At 40.2% G+C, this 23,176-nt stretch overlaps 1 protein-coding gene across 4 annotated transcripts in view; it reads left to right on the top strand.

The window, feature by feature from the left end:
- Window positions 1-4,472: 4,472 nt before the first annotated feature.
- NSD2 (nuclear receptor binding SET domain protein 2) overlaps window positions 4,473-23,176 on the top strand; it is a 77,400-nt gene continuing 58,696 nt past the window's right edge. For 3 of the 4 annotated variants that reach the window (XM_042807710.1, XM_042807709.1, XM_042807707.1), the window contains exons 1-2: window positions 4,473-4,721; window positions 19,113-19,738. In XM_042807710.1, coding sequence (XP_042663644.1) covers window positions 19,142-19,738 — 597 coding nt within the window. In that variant the 5' untranslated portion in view covers window positions 4,473-4,721; window positions 19,113-19,141. Of the gene's footprint in view, window positions 4,722-5,363; window positions 5,474-19,112; window positions 19,739-23,176 lie in introns of those variants that run through there. The other variant, XM_042807708.1, reaches the window with a different exon arrangement.

The raw sequence follows: 23,176 nt of genomic DNA, 5'->3' as shown, positions 1-23,176 counted from the left end.
CAAAAAACATACGAGAAGTCTGAAAAGCCTGTACTTTTGCATTTTCAAGCTAATTTAAAAGTAAAAACAATCCTAATACACAATGCTCAATTTTTTAAATAGCCATTTTCAATGAACTTTCATTCAAATTTACTAGCAAACGTATGTGTAGGTTCTCAAGAATGCATTAGTGCTATGATTTATGGATAGCTATGTTGCATTTAATATAAAATATTTTTAAACACCGATTTAAGTTTTATACTTCATTCTTTCTTAATTCTACATCAGCAGCTTCAGCTTGCCGTCTCCATATTAAACAGCCGGCAGTATGTTGCATGGCCAAAGACAGAAATGCATACATGCCAATAAAGATTTTTCTTAACGGTCGTGATGACACACAGACTGACATGCTGAAGGATCAGTGGCTCTGTCTAGCAATACCTAACATAGCTAAGGATAGGTTCAGACAGGTGGGAAACAGTGATTACTCACTGTTAATCTGAAGAAAAAACATGGACTGCTGGCCAAAGTCAGTGCTCAGGTGATGCGCTGCCAGCTGCCAGCATGAAAGAGAGTAATGGTGATACAAGGGACGACGCTGGGAAGGTATGTCTGCATCAGCGCTGCAACAAAAAAGGACAATGGGCAGCACTGACTTTCCCAGTGCGTTCACATTTTGAAAGAACTAGAATGTCTTCAGTGTTTAGCCCTAATAGGTGAAAAAGTTTGTGAACCAAGAAAAACCTACGTTTGTGGATTCTATATGGCCTAGCACAGTCCTTATCTCATTAAACACCTGTAGTACAATAAACACTGTGGACATGCTGTGCTTGTGTACGAACTAACTTGGGAATATCTGATTAACTCATCAGCTGCACTCGCGTAACTTCAGTTTAAGTAGTTATGTTTACATTGCCACCAAGATGATCTGCATTCAGGAAAATATTTATTAAACAGATGATTATATAAAATCCTGAAACAAAAAGGGATACAAGGAAGGAATTCAGAAAGCAATCAATCCTTATGATCCATACAGGAGAGAAATATAAACATGATGCTCCTGTCGCAAAGATCTACAATGAGATTAAACGTGCTTGCTAACTGCACTGTCATTACAACTGGCCTTTGCCAGCAGAAAGGCAAAGCTTTAGCACAGGGACTGCTAATCTCCATTATTTCTAATAAGAAGAAGTACCCCAAAATGTACCCCATCCCCTTGTTAACAGGGCTGACCAAACTCTCAGGGGAGGGAGTTCTGCACTATTGCACGGAGTAGTGCCACACACGTAGAATTTGTTTCTGCGCTCTGCCTAACGCAGTGAAACTACAGCAACTGCAACGCAGGCCGCCGCTTTTTTGACACTGTCTGTCCCTGTGGTGGCAACAAAAAAATAGCTTCCTTCAGCTTCAGAATTTCAGCATATCCTAACATATGCCTAAGGTCAGGGGCACTGACTACCATTACTACTGAATAAATGATCTTGAAAAAGTGTTTAAACTGTAAAATATCTTTCGGCCTAGCAACTAATTGACAACTAAAATATTTAAATATTTCTAGAACAATATGCAAATCCTACATTTATTTAAATTGCTTTATTGAGTTGAAAAGAGGGATATTGATCTTGATACTACTTCTTAACACAGTATATTCATAAAAGTTGAAAGTAAGGAACAATAAAATCTTAGATACTAAATGAAACAGGAGTCATTAATGAATGAATACTATTATCTGCTCTAGTTGTACATCTTTTGGTTTCAATGTCCTGTTTGGCTACCCAAGAAATATGTTAAAAAATACTAGCTAATTCAAAATCATAAGAAAATGTAATGAAAGGGAATAAAGTCTCCAAAAAGTTCAGTCTGAAAATTTGCAACTAGAAACAGATTACAGGACATTTACTTCAACTCTTTTGAAGCCATCGCTCAAGTATAATGCAGTGTGCCTGTTACTTGTCCATACAAGCTTGTTCTGCACTGCATGTGCATTTACACTGTAGGAAGTTAAAGGTTTTTTTAACTCAGTTTTCAGAAGTGTAATATAAGTATATCCACTTTCAAAGAATCAGCCTTTTTGTGTACTGGAATGGAAAAAATGAGACATTTTTTATCATCATGATATGAACACAAGAAACAGACAGTTGTTTTTGAAATTAAAAAAACCTGCATGCACAGTTTCTGTTTAAAAGGGTCATCGCATTGGAGAAGTTTGCACCAGTGTCTATATACAGTATAAACTGGTGCTATTCCAGTTAAAGGTGTTAACTCCCAGCATAAACTTTCCTGGAAGTTTGCATGGTGGGTCTATCAGGAGGTAATTACACGGTTGCAAATCTTCATAGCATAGACAAGGCCAGTGATCTATAGGAGTTGAAAGGACTAAGGAAGATTTGTTGTCACCTTGACCATGATAGCAAAATCTATCCACTATAAATCTTAAATAACTGACACACAAGGCAAACACGAGAACTGCATTATCGGGAGGATCTTATGCATTAGTAAGAAGTACAGATTAAAACTCTGTTTCTACATCATACGCAGAGATGGATTTACATCATTGAGCCTGAACACAGAATTTATTCCCAAAAGAAAGTAGAAAATGCATTTATAGCATTTGATATCTAACCTGGTTTCTCACACAAGTTTGTTGAGCTGGTTTTTGTTTTGTTTGTTTGTTTGTTTGTTTTTTGGGGGGGAGGGGTAGGGGGGAAAGGGAGGAGGAAACAGCAAGCATCCCTGCAAACACATTATGCTTTGTACTTTCAATGCATTAGCATTATTGTCCAACTACGGAAGAAAAGCATACCTGTATATGCCCTTATATAGCAAAACAACAGGATTCACATATTGTCCATCTGTTTATTCGTATTTATAAGGGTGCCTCTCTTTTTAATTAGAAAAGATAATTTTTCTGTAAATGCATAGAACAACTTTAGGAAGGAAGTTGGAAGATAAAATTGTCATGACTCAATTCAAATTAGCTATTTTAAAATGTGATGGCACTTTATCTTTCTGCTTCATACTGTAAATACTGACATTCAGTAGCTAAATCTTGTTTGTCTAACACCTTAAAGATAGTATATTTTTTTACACGAAGGCTGTAAAACAAGTTAATGTACCTTTATCACTACAGACAGACTTCCTTTAGCCACCTTGAGATTAAAGTTTTAATCAGCTGGTGATAACATTTTTCATTACTAAGTAATTAACACTACATTTGTACTACTCAACTGTTAACTGCCATGCTAAGAAGGGTAGACTCACTGTTAAACACACATGTAAAAACATCAACAAACTTTTATATGTAAATCAAGGATTATGCAAAAAAAAAAATCTGAACCTTTCTGTAACAGATGATGTGACTTCACCATTATCCAGAAAGTATGATGCTGGCGTGTTCCCCTCCTCCATTATCATCTTTACCCTTCACAGGAGTTGCATGAGGCCCTTAGCTACCAGTCTAATACAGTATCCATAGCACCGAGGAACGACATCCTCGGCCTTGTACAGAAAACACAGGTTCTCAGTGCTCCTCAAATCCTTTATCAAACCATAGAAGGCTTGAAGAGGTTGGCTGTTACCTGTTTTACATTATCTGGTGCAACGGTTCACAAGAATATTTGTTCCTATCATAACATGACAGATACTTAACGATTTGGCCTAGAAAAAACAGCTGTGCTTCCAATTGGTAAATTGCAAGCATATGTACTTATTTTGATGCAAGCTTTTTTTAAGAAAAAAAAAAAAAAAACACAAAAACCCAAACCTAAAACAAAAAAAAAACAAAAAAAAAAAAAAAAAAAAACAAAAAAAAAAACAAACCAGGCCATACTTCCAGAAAAGACAGCCCGGGTAATTCGCAGCCAGGCACATTTGGGTTCTTACAACTATCTGACAGCATCAAAATTGTGTGCAGTTGTACGGAAAGTCAAAACATTTGGCTTAAATCAGGATTTCCCGAGAGCGCGCGTGTACGGTTGCTGAGGCCGGCGGGTGAGGAGGGCACGTTCACCGGGCGCTGCGGCCCATGATGAGCGTCCCTATGCCCGAGGGGGAGATTAATAATACTACCAAAACAAACAAACAAAAAGTTTAAAAAACCTACTGTTTTGTTTTTTTTTTTTTTCACCGACCTCTGCAGGGCTGGCGGGCCATCGACGCGCTCTCGCCAACCTGAGGCCGCCCCGGCGGCGCGTCTAGCCCCCGCCTCGAGCGGGCCGGGCCCCACGCAGCTCCCGCCTTCGGCCCCACCTTGCCCGGTGGCCTTTCCCTCCCCTGGCACCCGGCCCGCCCTCCTCTTCCTCCCCGCCGGCGGCGGCGGTAGCAGCGGCCCTGTCAGGGCGAGCGGCCCTGTCAGGGCGGGCGGCCCCGGGGCGCGCTCCCGCCGGCCCCGCGCGCAGCCCCGCCACCGGCGCGAGCCGCGGCTGGCGCTGCTCCCGGCCGCCGCCGCCGGGGCCGGGGCCGCCGGGGCCGCGCGTGCGGGCGGCTCCGTGCGGGGGGATTTGAAACAGCCGCTCCGGGGGCAGCGCAGCGGCGGCGCCCAATCAGCGGCCCGGATTTTTCGCGCTGGTTCTGGCCGGAGGAGGGGGCGGGGCCGCCGCGCAGGATCGCCGGAGCCGCCGCCGTTGCCGCCGCTGCTGTTGCCGTATCGCTTCGGCTCCCGCCGCTGCCGCCGCTCCCCGGCACCCAGCCACCGCCGCCCCCTCCGCCCGGCTCTCGGGGGAGAAGGATGCGCTAGGGCACAGGTCAGTAGGCCGGGAGGGCGACTGGCCCCCCCACCACCCCCCCCACACACACACTCCCGCCTCCCTGGGGAAGGGAGGAGGCACCCGGGGCACGTTCCCGCAGGCCCCGGGCGGGAGGCGGGAGCGGCGGCGGCAGCGAGGCTCCCTCGCTGTGGCGGGGGATGCTGCCGCCAGGCTCCGCGCCTCGCCGCGCTCACCGGCAACCCCCCCCCCCCCCATCCCGGGACCGCGGGCCCTGCCCGGCAAAGCGCAATGGGGGCCGGGGGTCCCGTCGCGGGGCATCCGCTCCCCCCCCCCCCTCCCCTTCCCCTGGGGACTCTCCCTCCACCGGGGCTCCGCTCCCCTCAAACTTACCGCCGGCGCCCCGCCGTCTCCATCGCCCTTCCCTGCCCGGGCAGCCCGTAGATCCCCTTTCCCCCTTCCCTGGAGGAGGGTTTTTTTGTTCGCTCCCCCCCCCCCCCTCTCTTTCCCTCGCCCCCACCCCCCTCGCTACCTGGCCCTCGCTGAGGGGCCGCGGGCTCCCCCCGCCGCTCCCCCCGCCCCTCGTCGTGTCCCGGCCCCCCCCCCCCCCCCCCCCCCCCCCCGCGGAGGCTGCCGCAGGATTTCTGCTGCTGGCTGGGCCTGACTCTTGGGTGGCGGAGGAGCGGAAAGGAGCGATGCCGAGCCGGAGTCCCGGCTGTTGCAGCTTCATCCTTTTCCCCTCTGCCCTCCTCCTCCTCGGCTCTGCGGGAGGTCGGGGGTAACATAAAGGGGTAAGGGAGAGGTACCCACCCGTCCCACCTCCCCCGCCGTGGCGGGGGAGGAGGGGGGGGGGGGGGGCGATCAATCAGTGCAAATTAGAAAGAAAACCGAAGGGGGGCTGGTGAGGGAGATGGGAAGGGGAAAAAGCAAAAAAAAGCTTCCAGGGTTTAAACGCCTGCTGAAGGAGTGGGGTGGCCGCAAATGGCCGTGAGGGTGTGGGGAGGTGGAGGTTGCTCCTGTCCCTTCCCTCTGGGTAGGACAGGGATTGTACAGCAGCAGGAGTGAATGTAACTCTGGAAATGTATGGAGGGGGAAGCCATGTTTGATTTATTCCTCTACTAAACACTGGTGTGATGATCCTTCTACTTACACCCTTCTGCAGTCCATCCTGGACCTGTACGGGAGGAGAGCCTTGTTAGGAAAACGGAAAGAAAACATTCCTGCAAAGGCATATGGGCTCGTTGGCTCAATCTTCATTAAGTATGAGAGGATAGGGCTCTTGTAACTTGAATTGATATTTGTGTGGTAAAAGAGCCTGGGGAACTTGTATTCCCAAGGCCATAGTTACAGCTCATCCGCTGTGGCTTTATCGCTCTGGGGGTGGAGAAGGGAATTTGCCACACTTCTTGAACATATTTATACTTGCATTTTGGTTTTGTTTTTTTTTAAATATGTCGGCTGAAAGGAGGAGTAAATACTAGTAGAAGTACAGAGACAGTAAACATCATATTTAAACAGATCTCAGAGAAAATGGGCCTCTTGCTAACAGGCAAGAGGCTGGTATCAGTCATTGCCCATGAATTTTGTGTGCATGAATAGTTTCCTTATTGGCATTTGCATTAAAATTGGTCCATAATGATTCTTAAATTTAGGAGCTAGTGCTGCCTGCGCTGAGTAAGCTAAATGAGGTCTGCTTTAAAAGAAAAAAAAAAAAAAAGACAAAAAAAACAAAACACCAAGATATGTTTGGCGTTTAGCCTTTTCAGACATCTAAGGAAGGTAACTGTAAACATTGTACGGTGGCAATGAAGTTTATAATAGATTTTGCAAAGGATCCTTGCTGGTGGTTTTATGTGGACATATATGCTTACTAAAATTCCTTAAGCATGGAATGTGTGGCTTCAGCTGCAGGAATAAATTGGTACTTCACCAAAACATTCATATGTTACTAAAATCTCTGTAAATTTCTCACTGAAGCTATTATTTGGTTGTTTTGCTGTGGGAATTTTGCTCAGGAAATGCAGCATATCAACCTTAATAAACTCCTCAATTTTACAGTGTGGTATTATTCCAGTGTTGGATGTAATCACTGAATAAAACCACTGTTTTTCAGGACTTCTCAGGGCTCAGTACTTAGAGTATATGCAAGTTTTGGTAGTTTCGGTAAGCATCTATATCCCATATATTAAAACATGCAGGGATTTTCATCTAGTATGAAGCCATCAGAAAATATGACCCTTTTTTTTTTTCAGTATTTGAATGTAAAAGCTCTGGATATTCCTGGAGACTATATGTCTAGTTCTTACGAAGTTTATAGGAGTATCCACTCTCATGCATACTCAGGAAAATTCAGCTATTAAAAATACAGTAAAACCTACTGATTTATCAAATATTATTTGAAAATGTCAGAAGAAACTAGGTCATTATACTTTAAGGGTGTAGATTTAAAGTAGTTTATAAAATGGAAATTAAATGTAAAATATCTTTCTTTTTAGTTCAATATGAATCCAACAAATAGTAAGAATAAAAGAAATTGTGTTTTAATATCTGTAGGGCTACGTGCTTTTTCAGAAGTCAGTGGCTGCTTTGCAGATGAGACTATTGCATTTAAATTACTGCCTGTGTGCAGTAGACTGGATATTGCCAGAGAAACAACCTCACGTTGGTTTAGACTGGAAGCAAAAATGATTGTTGAGGGGTTTCTTTCTAATACTTGTGTGGTGAAATTGATGTGTATGGGTGTATATACATATATGTGTGTATGTATATGTATTTTTATATAAATATATTTTTATATATATATATGAGTTTGTGTCCAAAACACTGTGCTAACAAAATAGCAGAGGCATGGCAAGAAGGGATTGGTTTTCAGTGTCCTATTGTTTGTGGCCCATTCACCTCTCGTGTTTGCACTGAGCCTGCTTTTTGTTCCACCGGTGTCACTACGTTTCCCAAGCAAGGCCTTATTTCTACATAACGATAAATGCATGTCTGTCCTTGCGGTCGATCAACGCCTATTGACTGCACTGGGACTCCATGCCTATATAAAGGTTCACCTGCTCTGGTCAGATTACTGGATCAAGGATGTAGTTTATGATGAGCAGAAGATACAAGCACAATTCTTGCAGTATTTCAGTCATATGTGGTCATTCCTGCTTACATAACTACAAGACATCTTTTAGGCTTTAAGCATAGAAGATGGTTGAATGCATGAAAATTGCAAGTATTTTCTGTGTAGGACAAGGTAAAGTGCCTAGGCTTTTCTGGGAATAAAATTTTCACCTTTCCTTGGGAGCTCTGTGCTGCACAGTGAGAATCATCCACTAAGTGATACTGCTGAAAACAACAGATACCCTAACATTCAGTAATCAAACATAAAGAAATTCTTGGTGCGACTAATAATAAATGCAGTAGATGATGATGACTGCATATTTTAACACTATGTTTGTCACTATGCTATTTGAGCTCTTTCATTATTTTTCCGCAAAGACAAATGAAATGGCCTTATGGTTGAATAAATATGATAGTTCTGGTATAATTCTTGAATCTAACCTTTGGGTGAAGGAAGAATGGAGATACTGAAGTGGATCTAAGTGAATAAGTAAGTCCCTGTTTCTAGGAAGCATCACTTTCCAGTTAGGTTATGGCCTTGGCAGATGTCTTCACTGTGTATGTATTGGAATCTCCCTGGTGCAAATGAGAAGGCAGAGATGGAATATGGCATCAGGGTAAGTGGTCAGGTGATAAAGTAGACAGAGAAAATAATCCCCCATCGGATCTTGGCATGGGAGTCCAAATTTCCTTCGGTGCATAATTGTGGAGGACCTGGGAGAAAGGAGGAGGGTGAGGAGAGCCTTGTTGATGTGCCAGTAGACACCCTGCAGCTTGCAAATTGGTGTAGCTGGTTGGATGGGTTGGTTAGCTATTCTATAGAATTAATGGTTACTTGGGAGGCTTTGGTTCTGGATACATTTTTGAAGGAAAATAGAGAAACTACCTAAATTCCCCCTTCACTGCACTTTCAAAGTACCTTCTCTATGACCTGCAGTCATTGGAGGTAATAAGACAGCTGTATAAATGTATTTACTTTTTTCCTTTCAGTTTACACTGACAGAAATTACAAAAGTGATGTATCAAGTGCTGGTTTTAATGTTTTTATCAAGTTGATGGTGTCTAGCATAGTTATTTTATATTTTCTAGCATCAGCAAGAAAGGCAGTTTTTGGAATATAAGAGAAATTTAGATCATAGTCTATTCTCTTGGCCTTCTGGTGAATAGTAAGCTACAAAAATAAGCAAGATTCCTGGAGAACAGATTGTATGCACTAATACCTTGTGTATGGTGATGATAGGTTAATGCATAGTCCATCATGCATTACTTTGCTCACAAGCAACTCTGAACTTTAGCACCAGATAATCTGTTGTCTCTCTGGTACATTTGAAAAGCTGTTTCTGTCCAAAGCATATAACCCATTATACCATAGACTGAATTTTTTTAAACTCATTTTTTTGTGCGATAAACAAATACCTGTTGATCATGGTTCAAATGAAGGCAAAGTTACTACTATCCTTCCTAATGTTTAGAAATAGTATCATTACATGGAACTTGTTCTGGTAGTACAATGGTGATGAGCTACATGTGGGAAGTAGATGTTTAAAAATCTTTTGAACGTTTCATATCAATCAAATTTACCAAGTATGGAAAAGTGAAGTGCTAGCCCATGTGTACTTCAGATTATTCTTATGTTGGGCTAAATTACTTTGCCCTGGGCCATCACTGATATAGGTTCTTGTATTTGACATAATTTGAAAGTAATAAAATATAAAAGTGACTTAAAGCATGTGTTAAATTGCAAGGCTTACTCAACAGGTGATGGCTCAGTTTCTAGTTTTGTCCCCATCCTTTTAACCTGACCTATTTTTATCTGACTGCGAGATAGCAATTTGATCTTGTTTTGAACTTTGGTATTCAGCTCCCCAGCACAAATTGGAGCTATTTTATATTCATCAATATTTGGGGTAAGGATATATATGTGGCAAATGACTGGAAAAACCATAGCATGATGTGCTATTGAAATATACTTTCATAGAAGCTTTCTTCTGCTACCTGTGAAGAATACTCAGTTTTCTGTGTTGTTCTTTGGACAAGCACAGGGCAGTCTTGTTCCGTTGGCTGACAGAGATGGCCATTTAACTGTCTTTGTGAAACCTCTTCTGGCCTGTGCCTCATATCAGAATTCTAAAATACTGGCATCTCATATCTGTGTTGAAACACACGTTAAAAAAAAAAAAAAAAAAAAACAAAAACAAACAAACAAAAAAACCCCAAACAAACAACAACCAAACACACCACCACCACCCCCAAAAAAACAAACAAAAAAAACAAACAAAAAAAAAAAAAACCCCTGTGTTTTAAAATAATGATGATCTTTAAACATATTTGGCCTTGATGGCTAACATCAGAATTCCACTTTTTCTTTTCTATAGTCAAAAACCTAATAGAGAGTGAATGTTGGCCTGCTCTCTGAGTTCTGCCTTACTAAATGAGAGATACACCAAGGAGCAGAAGATGAAATATTTTCTGACAAAAATATTTTCAAGAAAGAAGGCTGAGGTTAGGGAAGATTTCATTAGAATTGTAATCTAAACACTATTTGAAATAATTTGAAAAGCTACTGATAAAAGAAGCAATAGGAAGGGGATGCAGTAATGCAGCTTCCTGTCATAATGTTTGGGAGCCATTTCATTTATTTATTCGTTGTAATAAGTTGAAGTGTAAATGTTCTTGCTGTGGCATGGGTTAGTCTGTGGAGCAGAGGTTCCCAAGATCGTATATCAGATAAATCAATTGTGGAACTTGCCAGCCTTGGTGGGATGCCATCAGAGCAAAGAACCTGACTGCACTGGCACTCAAACATCTAAATTGGGGAGTTATCTCTGTAGTAAAGAATGCTCAGATTCGAGGCTGATAATTAAGCCAGAGGGATTTAAGCCAAAGTATGAACCTTGGAGAGCAGTGTAGGATGAAAGGTATGAATATGGATCATTTTGCTATATGGAGTACTTGCCCAGAACTTTCAATCAGATACTTAAGAATTAAATTAATGTTGTGATTTTTCTGTGGATGCAAAACACGGACCATGAGAAGCTGTTTCATAGTAGCACTCCTGACCAAACTGGAAACAAACGCTGTGATTAAGGCTAGAACATGATTGAAATTCAGCAGTAATATAAAAAAAAAAAAACAAAAAAAAACAAGTAGTCGGCTTAAAATGTGTAGTGGAAAGTGCACGTGCAATATCTACTCATTGGATGAATGCCTGGCTCAAAAGTGGTAGTGATAGTTGAGTCTTCAGAAACAGCTAGTAAGGTTAGCAACTACAGTTACTTAACATGATTTATTCATCCAGTCAAAACCTTTTACGTTTTCCCATTAGAAGTCAGTACAACAGAATTTCTCTGAAGAGCTACATTTTATAAGGCAGTGAAGTAATTCATGGAGGTAGTGCTATGCTGAGAGAACGAACAGCAAAAATGGTGAGAGATACCCATTGCAAACCTCTCAACACAGAAATTTTGGAAAGTGGACAAGGAGGAATCGGTTTGTTGGACAGGAAAGTGTTTTATCATTCTGTCTCCAAGTTAAATGGATAAGCTACACTATGTCTGCAGAAACCTAAAAACTTGCCTCAAATTCCAGACCTCTCACCTGTAACAGTTATGCTAATTGCTCTTCTGGAGAGATTCTTGATGTAGACATAGAGAAAGAAATAGAAAGGGAGTTAAGAACCATGCGGATGGTGGTAATGCATTTTGGCAAGAGCATGTTAAAGCCCCAGCACAGCAAATAATGTCCAAACCATAAAGGCCACTTAATAGCAAGTATTTGGGTTTGTTTGGAGGTTGTGTAGTGTTCCAAGACTTGGGCCTTGTTTGAGTGTTCCTGGCATACATCTGACAGTTGTGTGTGTGTGTTTTGCTTTGATGTAATACATTGATAGAATAATTAACAGAGTCCCATGTATATAGTCACAGTCTAGGGGTAAAGTAGACCATAATTACCAGTATGACCAGGATTACATTATAGACATGGTTGCATTGACCAGATATGGGTATATACAGTTCTTCATGAAAGGTACGAGTCTATAAGTAAAACTCCATAGTGCCACTGAACCAGTATTAACTACTTCTGAACTTTACCTTCCAGTTCTTTACCTAGTGTTATGGTATGTGAAGTTGCATGCACAGGATGAAAGAAATCTTATGTATTTTTACACGTTACCTGTTCACATTAGAGAGGTGTGTTATCAGTGCACTGTGTTGCTGTTCTTATAACCAACAGAAGACATGGCCAAATACTGCTCTATGATAAAGATTGATTCCTATGTTTACGTATGGCTAGGCTTTCATACTACAGACAAGGGTTCATGTATCACCAGTGTCACCACGCTGCTTTCTGAAATTATTCCAATCCACCAAGTGTGCTTCTGACATCTAAATCCACCCACTTAGGTGAACAAGTTTTAATGTCATGATAGACGAAGATAGCAGAGTTGAAAGGGTCTAGGCAAAATGATTATATCCTCTGTATTAAAAGTATTGCTGTCTGGTCTGATCTGGGCAACATTGGTTTATTTTTATAGAGGTGTAGTGGGTAACATTTTGTTAGTACTACAATTTGATTCATTACTTATATTGATAACTTATTTTGTGGTGTCATCCCAGATTTGATCTTCCCTTCTCAGAATTTGCACGATCAGAAATTTTCATGATACTCTCAGTGAAGCTTCAGGCAATTGTTATGCTGTCATGACTACATGTGGGAATAAGGGCAGAATCATTTGCCACAGTGAAGAGGAAACAGATTATAGTGCATCTGTCTACTGCCGTGAGTATTATGTAGAACCAGAGGATCCAGGTCCTGAAGGTATGGTGCAAGGTGCGGAGATAGGATGCTGAATAGAAAAGGGGTAGGAAATTAAAGTAGGCTTGGACCCGATGAAAAAACAGTGTAAATAAGGAAGGAGCTCTGTACCTGAGTGAGGTATTTGAGATTGCATTTGGTTCTTCATTCCCAAGCTAAGTAGAAGCCGGATGCACAACTCTCGCCCACCTGAGAAAGATTTAATTGGTGAACAGAGACCTAGACAGAATGAGTGTTCTGTTTCGCTAGAGAGGGGCCATTCCTTTCAGCAGGACCATTTGTAACTCTCCAGGAGACAGAAAAGTCTCAAGTTTGTATTTGAAAACATAACTTTTTTTTTTTTAACTTCTAGCCATTTGTTAAGCAACTGTTGAGGGCTGCATTTTCGTGTTTATTAAATACTGGTGATAAATCCAATAGTTCCTACTGGTGTAGGCACCCGTGTTCCTCTGTTTATCTGCAAAGGAGAAGCAATTATTTTCTATTGGATTTGTGGTCCCACCGCAATAGTGTCTGTATTCTCTCTTCAGACAGCAGAAATACAACGTGTTGCAAGAACTTGAATTTACTCAAATCTGTCTCCTTCCCTCATGACCCAACTTCAGCAGCAGGAGTGGAACTGACAAAATTAAATTTCTGCAGCAGTGGAAAAGGAATATTTTTTCTGATTTTTGAGAAAACGAATTAATGGGGAGGAGTCCTGTTGTAGCATCTTCTAGCCTTATCCTCAGCAGCAAGGGATGGTTGCAGAAGCTTTTCCTGAGGTCAGGTCCATCAGTTTTGTAAGCTTGGTTTCTGCAGTAGCAAATAACATTTATAACAAAATTAATTCTTTGCTTGCCATGCTACAGTTCTAAACTGTACAAGCTAGTATTGCTTATAAATACTTGTTTCAGTTGATGAAAATAGAACTTAATTGTCATGGTCTAAAATTTTGTCCATTAGGGAGGAAAAAAAAGGCAAAACCAAAACAAGTCAGAAAAGATCGATACTATTTTTAAAAAAAAAAAAAAAAGAGGGAATTAAGTGCAACTGTAAGTACACTAACCATTTTCACATAATTTTCATAATATGCTTGATCTTTGTGCAAATGTATATTACATCTCTATATAGATATTATTATGTACTATAAGTGTAAGGAAATTTTCATGTGATCATCTAAAAATACTGTCTAGGTCAGCCTTACCAACTGACTGCTTAACTGAAATCATTGTGTATCTACTGCAAAGCTAATGAAGCCTTTACTTCAGGTGCTTTTAAACTCAAAATTGGCTCCTTTGGGCTAAAGTTTCCTGTTTTATTTTTTTTTCCTTTCCCAAATGTTCTAAGACTAGTGGTAAATTGTTAGAAGGTTTTGGTATAATTATTTTAATTTCTCTGTCAGCTACTATGGTAATGGTATTTTTCATGAGAGATAATGCTTTTGAGTTTGCTGGATAGAGCTGGTTTGTAACAATGCTTGGCAAACCCACAGTGCAATTTTCAGTTATGCATTTTCTTCTAAAAGTAAACTCTGTTTAGATTCTGTATTAATTTTTCATTATTTTAATACAGTGAAAATACAGTGTACTGCATGATAGTAAATATGTCTCTACTCCCATTTGATGGTTTAGGTTTTTTATACAAGATAATGTGAATAACCATACTCAAGTTTTCAAATGTATTAGCAGGGATGTGTTGTAACTTTACTAATCTCTAAGTATTTTGTCTCATTCTGGTCTGAAAATAGGAATAACCTTTGGTCTTAAAATGGATGAGAGAATCAAGAAGTCTTCCCAGAAAGCTATCTTTAAGACGAAAGAAGTAGCTGTCTTAGTTTTTTTCAGTGCCATTGGAAAGCCTGATTTGTAGGTAGTAAAAATAGCCTTTGTGGATAAAGTTCTCTTAGTCTGAATTTGTATTTAGGTGTGTCATCTTCCCCCCTCCTACCCCCCCCCCCCCCCACCTTGAGTAATTCACCTGCGAAATGTCTTTGAGAAAACCCTTAGAGAAAACAAAAGTGGTATTTAATAACGACCCTTGTTGATTACTTACTCTGTTCACTCCCTTTGGCAGAATTGGAAGGAATGGACTACTCCATTATTTCTGACACACAAGAAAAGTATCTCGGAAATTGCAGCAGATGTGGAAGAAATTAATAATAAATATCACATAAATGATAGTGGCCTGGATAGTGAAGGAGGAATCTGACATGCAGACTAACTGTATTTGGCTCATGACTCCTGTCAGATGATGGACCTTCAAGTAATTAAGAACATTGCTTAAAATGTCTGCAAAAGTAATTTGCCTTACATAAGACCTGGGTTTTTTAGTATGAAAATGTATACAAAGCCTTTGCAAGGATTGTCTGATTGTCATTGTCCAGTTAAAAAATCTAGAGACCTTCTGATAAGTCAAATCTGCTTACTGAAAGCTATTTGTTCACAAGCCAAAATACTATGTTTATTCAGCAGACTCCTCAGCTATCATATTTTTTTCATCTTTGTTAGTGAAAATGGTACTTATTGGGTCACCAGACAGTCAATATGGGAGGATACTAGCTTAAGCTCATTAGCTGCTACTAGTGTGTGGTGCTTTTGTCCCCTTCCTTTCCCTACACTCACCTCAGTTTCCTTTTCTATAGATAGAGTCATCTAGAAAAAGATAAGGGATTGCTTTTACTTCTATGTGATACGGTGGTCCAGCATGAGTGCACTTAATTTAACTACCAAATCTAATCATATGCTCAGCTGCTTCAGGACCTTACTCTTACAACTCCGATCAACCAGATCTTGTCTATGATCTATCTCACTTCATTCTTTCATGTCCTATCTTCTACATGTCTTTGCATTAATTCTAAGTTCATAGTACTGCTTGGTTATCTGTTGCTGGTCATTTTATTTTCTGCTCTATTGTCCCCCTCTCATAAAGAGCCCAGTTGGTTTTCTTGCTTATGGTATTGTGCTACCATGAATTTTAGATAGCAAAGGTTGTGAAAAATTTAACTAGCCTCATTTTTGCCTTTCATTTTTGAAATCCTTTGTTATTCCCATGTGTAGATTTGCTAGCTTCTTCCATTTAATTGGACCCCACAACATAGCTTATCGTTTATGAGGAGAACTAAGATGCATATAAATAGTTTCCCTCTACTGTTTGTCCTAGTTAAGTGACTAACCTGCAGGTTGTGCTCTACAAGTCTCATCTCCCCAGTGAGACTATATTTGTTTATAAGTACTCACATCTGTTGTCTTTGCCTGTTATTCTGCCTCCTACTTTAAGCCTCTTCTCATTTGGCTCCATTAAATCTTTGTACAAACATGGTCTATTTTCCATGTTCTATAATCTGTAGCTACAGGTTCTGATAATGTTCATGTCTCAAATCACTGCCTTTGTCTTCATCTTCCCATTTACTATTGGCCTGGGTACACTGACTTCCTTTTAACAGTTATACTCCTGGATTTTTTGTCTCTAGGCTCCAGTGATTTGAGGGGTGCTTTCAGCTGGTTTCAGTGACTTGTATTCATGAGAACCATTAACTGAGCTTTCACTCACTGAAGTTCTAAAACCTGCATGCTGTGCATCTTCAGACATATTAGGCAAATCAAGGTAGCCCCTAAAAGTTCAGGGTTTTTCAATGCATGATCTTACTGGTCTTCATATTTTTGTGATACAGAATTACTACCCTGAGGTTTATTAGCTAGAAAGAGAGTAACTTGATTTGTTTTAGCTGTGTCTTTTCACTTAGTTGTTTACTGGTCATTGTCCAGACAAGGCCCTGAGCAGCTTGATCTGCGCTGGCCCTTATTTAAGCAGGGGGCTGGGATAGATGATCTGAGGAAATCCCTTCCAGCTTAAATTATTCTGTAACTCTATGATGATTTTTATGTTTTGAACCTCTTAAGCTATCACTTTTTTAATTCATCCAGTGTTTTGAAATTGTGTACACCACTAATGCAATCTGATTTGATTATTTGTTGCTTTTTTTGATCTGTCATGGTCTGCCTTAAGCTTGATGGCTTTCTAGCTTAAATCAGTGATGAGAGTAAAAGTTATTATTAAGGAGGACAAAAAAATAATAGTAGAATTGCGGATTAAAATACAGTTACAAAATGAAGATGTCTCGAACCAGAAATCAAGACCCTGGTAAGCAGCTAATGGAGCCATATTAAAAAATGTCTTTTAAACCTAACCATGCAGTTGAGGGACAGGAAAGCATTTTTGGTGCTGGTCTTCTTGCGAGCCGCTGTGATGAGCAGCGGTTGGGGAGGTGGGGACCTCGTTGGGGAGGTGGGGACCTGCGGCCTTTGCTGCTCTGGCCCATTCAGGCAACCGCTGGAGGGCGTCTGCAGCTGCAGAAAAGCTGCTCACTTATAGACTTGTTTTTTAAAGATGGAGGGAATTTAGATGCCTAAAAATCTCTGGTTTACTCTGCTAAGAATCTGTGGGAAGGAAATACAGATTTTGCAACAATTCAGTGTTTTGTTTATTTTTAAGGAATGTTGCTGTCATCTCCGTAACTGTAAGCGTCACATGTTCTGTAACATGTTTGCCTCTTGCATAGAGATTTATAGAATTTGTCATCAGTTGTTTCTTAAAATAAGTATGATTTCAGTTAAATCTGTCGAATCACAGCTTGAAACACTGTCATATTATTAATTGGGTTTGAGAGTCTGTCTCATGTCTATGTTTTCAGAGAAGATGTTGTGAAAGTACTTGGGTTCTCTTTCAGCTTAGTGAGTTCTTTGTTCTGTTTTGGTGGATTTCTAAGTTTCCTTTTACCTCTGATTCCTCTTCAGAGGGGTTGATACAGTTGACTGTTTTCCACCTATTTTATCAGAGATCTTATTGGCAATTTAGACCTCATCTGACTAAAAGATTAGAACCTTTCCTGTCACAGACATACTTGGGAGTTCAGGTACACTTGCTCATCTTGTTTAATGCCAGCTTTTCAGGCTGCTGTTTGTCTCTGGAGAATGGTTTTCATCTCTCAAATGAGTTTGTGTAGCTTGTATGGAGACATACCCTTTTATCTTGTAGGTACCTTAGAGCAGCATGTTAGGGAGATGGGAGCATCTGCTAAGGAGTGATGAAGTTATGATTTTAGATTTTTTTTTTTTTTTTTTTTTTTTTTCATCTTTGTGCGTGAAAAGGTTTCATGTTGGCCAGTTGCTTTGAGTTGAGGCTTGCCACCCTTAAGAAGCTTTGCCAGGCTAGGGTAATGCTCAGTTATAAGCATTTGTACGTTGCTACTCCTGGTCTAGAGGTAGCAAATATTCAAGCTGCAGGAATATGCCAGCTGTAAGCATTATAACTGTGTACATTAATAAGCAAGGTGGTGAGATTCAGACAAGATGTCTTCCATAGCAACTGACAATTCAATAGTTATTCATCATGGTTTTTACTTGACGTTTTTGGAAGCATGTGAGATTAATTTGATGAATTTTTGATTCAATGTGACAGTTCTCAGGCTTAATCATATATGAAATTGGTTACCTTGAGCATGGATATGATGATTATTGTGCTGATCTTTCATAATATTTACGAAGGTGTATTTCTCTATATCATGTATATATTGGACCTGGTAATATGAAGAGTCTATGCATATGAATTTTAAAAATGAAAACAATCCTCTTGCCTGGTCTAGGAGCACAAAGGAGTTATTCTGACATTCATTTGTTTGCTACAATAGTATAATGTCGAAATGGGTAGGGTTAGCTTTTAGAACCCTCAGAAAACCCGTATAGGGCAGATAATAGTGCGGTTTTAGCTTGTTGAATGGTTTCAAATTTCTGAATGAAAATGGGTGTTAGATGATGTTGTTGTTACTAAAAAGCTGAAACTCCAGTGCTTGCTTTGACCATTTAAATCTTGCACAGTGTGGACACTGTCCTGACGATCAGCAGTTTCCCAGTGGGCTAGTATTCACAATAAAAAATGCTCACCTTTTACTCATTCTCACAGCCAGAACTCTTTGGGATATGTGTGAAGACAGCTGTGTTGTTTCCTCGGGAAGTGTGTTTGGTAGAAGATTGAGGGCCTGTTTGTAGAGCGAGGAAGAGAAGCGATGCTGCTGTCCATGGTGTAGGTGCTCCAGTAACACAGCCTGTGGGGTTTTTACGCTGGCACAACCTCTTAGAAATAAACTCATCTGTTGTTATTAATGATATTATCTTAGATCTAACTCTTACTTGTTTTAAACACTGCAATACCATTGAGTAATTAGCGTGGGTAAGACTCATGCTGTGGATTGTTAACAGATTGTTAAAATGAAAGCTGTGAATTTGCTCTGCTTTTACTTCAGCAAAATTGATGATTCATCAGTCTATTTTTTGGACTTTTTTGTAATGCATATTAACAAATATTGAAGTATTTTTGGTTATGAAGATTGTAAGCAACACTTTTTTTAGTAAACCTTGAATGAAGTACATTGAGTGTTACATTAGAGGGGACATACCTGTCTGAATACTTGGTAGCTTTTGACATTTTTGTATTATTAAAAATATTCTCTGTCTTCTTGTCTTAATATAGCAGTGTAAGACTGGAAACATCTGGGCTGAATGGACTTTAGCATCAAAAGAAGTTCTCAACTGTTAACTCGAAAAATTAACTACATCAGAATGAAGCAGGTACCAGAGATCCTTGGAAATACCAATGGGAAAACTCAGAATTGTGAAGTGAATCGTGAGTGTTCTGTCTACTTGGGCAAAGCACAACTTTCTGCCACTCTACAAGAAGGTGTCATGCAAAAATATAATGGCCATGAGGCTCTTCCATTTATTCCAGCTGATAAGTTGAAAGATCTAACCTCACGTGTGTTTAATGGTGAGTCGGGGGCCCAAGATGCCAAGCTGCGCTTTGAACCGCAGGAAATAAAGGGAGTTGGAACACCACCCAACACTACTCCTATCAAGAACGGCTCTCCAGAAATTAAGCTGAAAATCACTAAAACCTACATGAATGGAAAGCCTCTTTTTGAATCTTCCATTTGTGGAGACAATGCTGCAGATGTGTCTCAGTCAGAGGAAAATGAACAAAAGCCAGCAAACAAGGAAAGGAGAAACAGAAAAAGAAGCATAAAATATGACTCCTTACTTGAGCAGGGTCTTGTTGAAGCAGCATTAGTATCAAAGACTTCAAGCCCCACTGAAAAGAAGGTAGTACTTTTTTTTTACATTCTTTCTTCTGTTAGGCTAGTAATAATACTGATATTTCATTTGTTCATATGCTAATCTTCATTTCAGGTATTTCGGTAGATGCTTCCCACAAACAGGTCACTTTCTACGATACTCTGTCTCAAGGAAGGACAGATGCGCTCTAGTTCTGGTCTGTGTTTCTTGCTTTGGCTAGGAGTATCCCATAAATTCTGTTTCCATATAAGTAAAATAAGTCTCCAGAGCAAATCAGGGCTTGTGGTAGTATGGGACGTATGAAACAGAAATTTCATCCAGACATGCAGCCAGGACCTAGCCAGGATGTGCACCTGGGTAAGGAGGCTGGGGAGGCCTCTAAATTTAGAGATGGCCTTTAACTGTTGGAGCATGAGGTATTCTGGCTTCCTAATAACCAGATGTTTCAGAAAAAAATAACTATTTCTATATTTCTGTTTCTGAATTAAAGAAAAATTTACTCAGCTGTCAGTTGGCTGATAATCTAGGCTCTTTACCTTCAGATTTTGGCAGTTGGAATGTAGTCCCTGCCCTTGTTTGTCATCTGAAAAGAGCTGGTTTTGCTTGCTATAACCCAGTGAATTGTATTCATTGAAAAGATCTAGATACTTGTATTAAATGTCACTAACTTTTGTGGTCAAGCTCATCTGTTTCTTGCTTCTTTTCAACATGGACAGAAATGGAAATTTCACTTTTTTTAACTTGCTTTACTAAGTTGTGAATAAGAATGCTGCTGGGAGCCGTTTTACCCCTTTATTCAGTTTTTGTTGCTAGACTCCATTTAAAGGAATGTTGTTTGCAATCATTTTATCTCAGAGGAAGAAACCTACATAGCAGGGATACTTTTCTGTGTATTAAGTTTCTCAGTGAGTAATTCAGAATAGTTTTGTATAACAATGGTAAACATTAGCAAATGCTTTGGCTAGCAAACAGGTCCTGTTTTTATAAACCTTAAATGTGAAATGTATGTAGTTTTATGTCAACAGCAGGTTTACTATGTAATGCTTATTCTTACTTTCTCCTGAGGTCACATGTGCAGAGAAGAACGACACACATAGCTGTTGTATTACTGATTTTATTTATCCTTGTTTTCATTAAAACTACTTAATAAGTGAGTTTACAGAGCTGTATAAACATTCTTTTCAGTATCAGAAATGTTTATCATTTATTTGAGTATATTATTCATCCTAGAATGATCAATACTGATGTTTTCTGGAATTTTATTGAAGAGTTTGTTTAATTTTGTTAAGGAGAATGTTTTAATGCTAATTGGTTCAGACTTTTCCAAATCACTACTCGTAGGTAAAAAGTATGGGCACAGTCAATAGCTAGGATGATTCTTTGTCCTGCTCATTGTTAATGAGGATACATTGGACTAAAAGGTGGTATAGTTATTAGCATCAACAAAGAGCATATTTATATAGCTGCTTGTTCTTGTTAGAAAGAGAAGGCAGAATTTAATGTGACTATCTACAGAGTTTGTTCAGAGGCCTTTCCTATCAGTTGTCGATTAAGGGTGGCCTTTAATTTTTCCTGGTGAGCGGTTCATTTAAGATTAAAGGAAAGGTTGGTCTGGCTTCTCTGAGTTGTCTCGTGGTGAGAAATGGTCAGGAGAAAACCACATCAACACAGTTTCCCAGAGTGGTTGAGACTTGATGGCTGGAGAGTGATAGGGTTATTTGCTCCTGTGCCAAACCAGTGAGCTACCAAACTACGAAATCAGGACAACCACCTGCTTGATCTCAGATTTTGCAATATTATAACCCTATTCTTTTCAGAGCCCTTAAAAGATACGGTCATACTTCTGGCTTTTTTTTATTTCCCTTGCATTTTCTTGCACTTCAAAGCACAAAGAGCAAAAGGAAAAGCATTTGAAGTTCACAAGTTGTTGATTTATGATATAAATCCTTGATGGTAAAAAGTCTGGGGCTTTTCTTTCTCTAACAGGGAGGGTTTGCAATTGTGCGGATTTAAAATAAAGAAAAGCATAATACTAGGGGACATGCTGAAGGAGACTTTTCAAATGTTTGTCCACATGTAGACTAGTGATATACACGGGTTCTCTGTGAACATAACTGTAATATCTTAATATCGGTGCTGTTTGGTTTCAGGCCCCTGCTCTAGCTGTTACTTTATAGCCAATATCTAAAGCCTTAATGTTAGTGCATCACACTGTGGTTTTATGTAGTTGATTGTGGCTTCAAAGTGGAAGTTAGAGGAATATCCTTGGAGTAAAAGCTGATTAATTTTGCACTTAGATATCTGTTTATTGTAGGTTACAAGTTAATGTAGAACCTGTTTGTCTGGTTTTATTTCTGGGCTGGTTTCTGTTGTTCAAGCTCTTACTCTTTGGATTTAGCAAAAATCTCCATGGTTCAAATACTGCCTTTTGTGTAAAGCAATTATATCTCTGTTTGATGGACACAGCAGATTACTGTCTTGCTGAGGTGAGAGGCATATCATTTAACAAATGTTCCAGTGCTCTGTTGTTGTGTTCTCTTGTTGTTTGGGCATTTCTTGTTAACATCAAGGAGAGCTGTTTAAAACTGCACGTCAGTTTTCAATCAGGAATAAACATGATCTGCCTAGCTCTGACGTTCTCTTGATAACCACCAGCTTTTCCAGACCTTCGAGAAGCAGCTATACTGCTTTCACTTTCCCAGTGGAAAGGAGAGGAAAGGGGACAAGCCGTGGCTCTTTCCTCCCTCCCCTCCTGCCTTTCACCCTTCTTCCCTGCACCCCTGGTATCTTTCCATCTGAATTTACTTGAAAATCCAGGCCTCTTCTGTTAAGGGCTGAATTAGCAACTTCTGTGTCCAAGGCACTGCACCAATAGTGGTCTGACACCACCTCCAAATGTTCTGTGTTACTGGTTGTAGGTATCACATTAGATGTTTGAATCAAAGCCAAACCCATGGACTCTGATAGTTGCCCACTTGATAGTGCTACTCATGGGAGTAGCAGTGTGCTTTAGTACTAGATTTTGTGGTGGCTGCTATTTGAGTCATTGTTTTTGTCAGTTCTTGCAACGCTACCAGTTAGGAATGAGGACTTGCCTGGATTTTTCTCACTCAGTGATTTTTCTTAGAAGTGAAACAATACTGTTTGGAGGAGAATGGCAGAGGTTTATTTCATATACTAATATGAAGTAATACAAGTCTGACCCCTAGAGCAATCCAGAGTTTCTGTATGGGAAACAGAGAGTACGTATACCTGCAACTCTCCTGCTGGTCATCCCAAAGTAGGTCTGTGTTCTCTAACCCTAAGAACAGCTCAGTATGTGATACAGCCACATTTGAGCTTGTTCTGTATAAGCTAGTTTGGGCCTACAAGTGGCAGTTTGCCCTTTTGGCATGGCTTCCTAGCATGGGTGCAGGCCAGAACAAACCTGGAAGTCTGCGTACTGCTATACTTGCTAGTTTAGGG

Source organism: Tyto alba, unplaced genomic scaffold (assembly GCF_018691265.1).
Source record: "Tyto alba isolate M040663 unplaced genomic scaffold, T.alba_DEE_v4.0 Super-Scaffold_6, whole genome shotgun sequence".
Lineage (NCBI taxonomy): Eukaryota > Metazoa > Chordata > Aves > Strigiformes > Tytonidae > Tyto > Tyto alba.
This window is presented reverse-complemented; position numbering and strand designations above follow the sequence as displayed.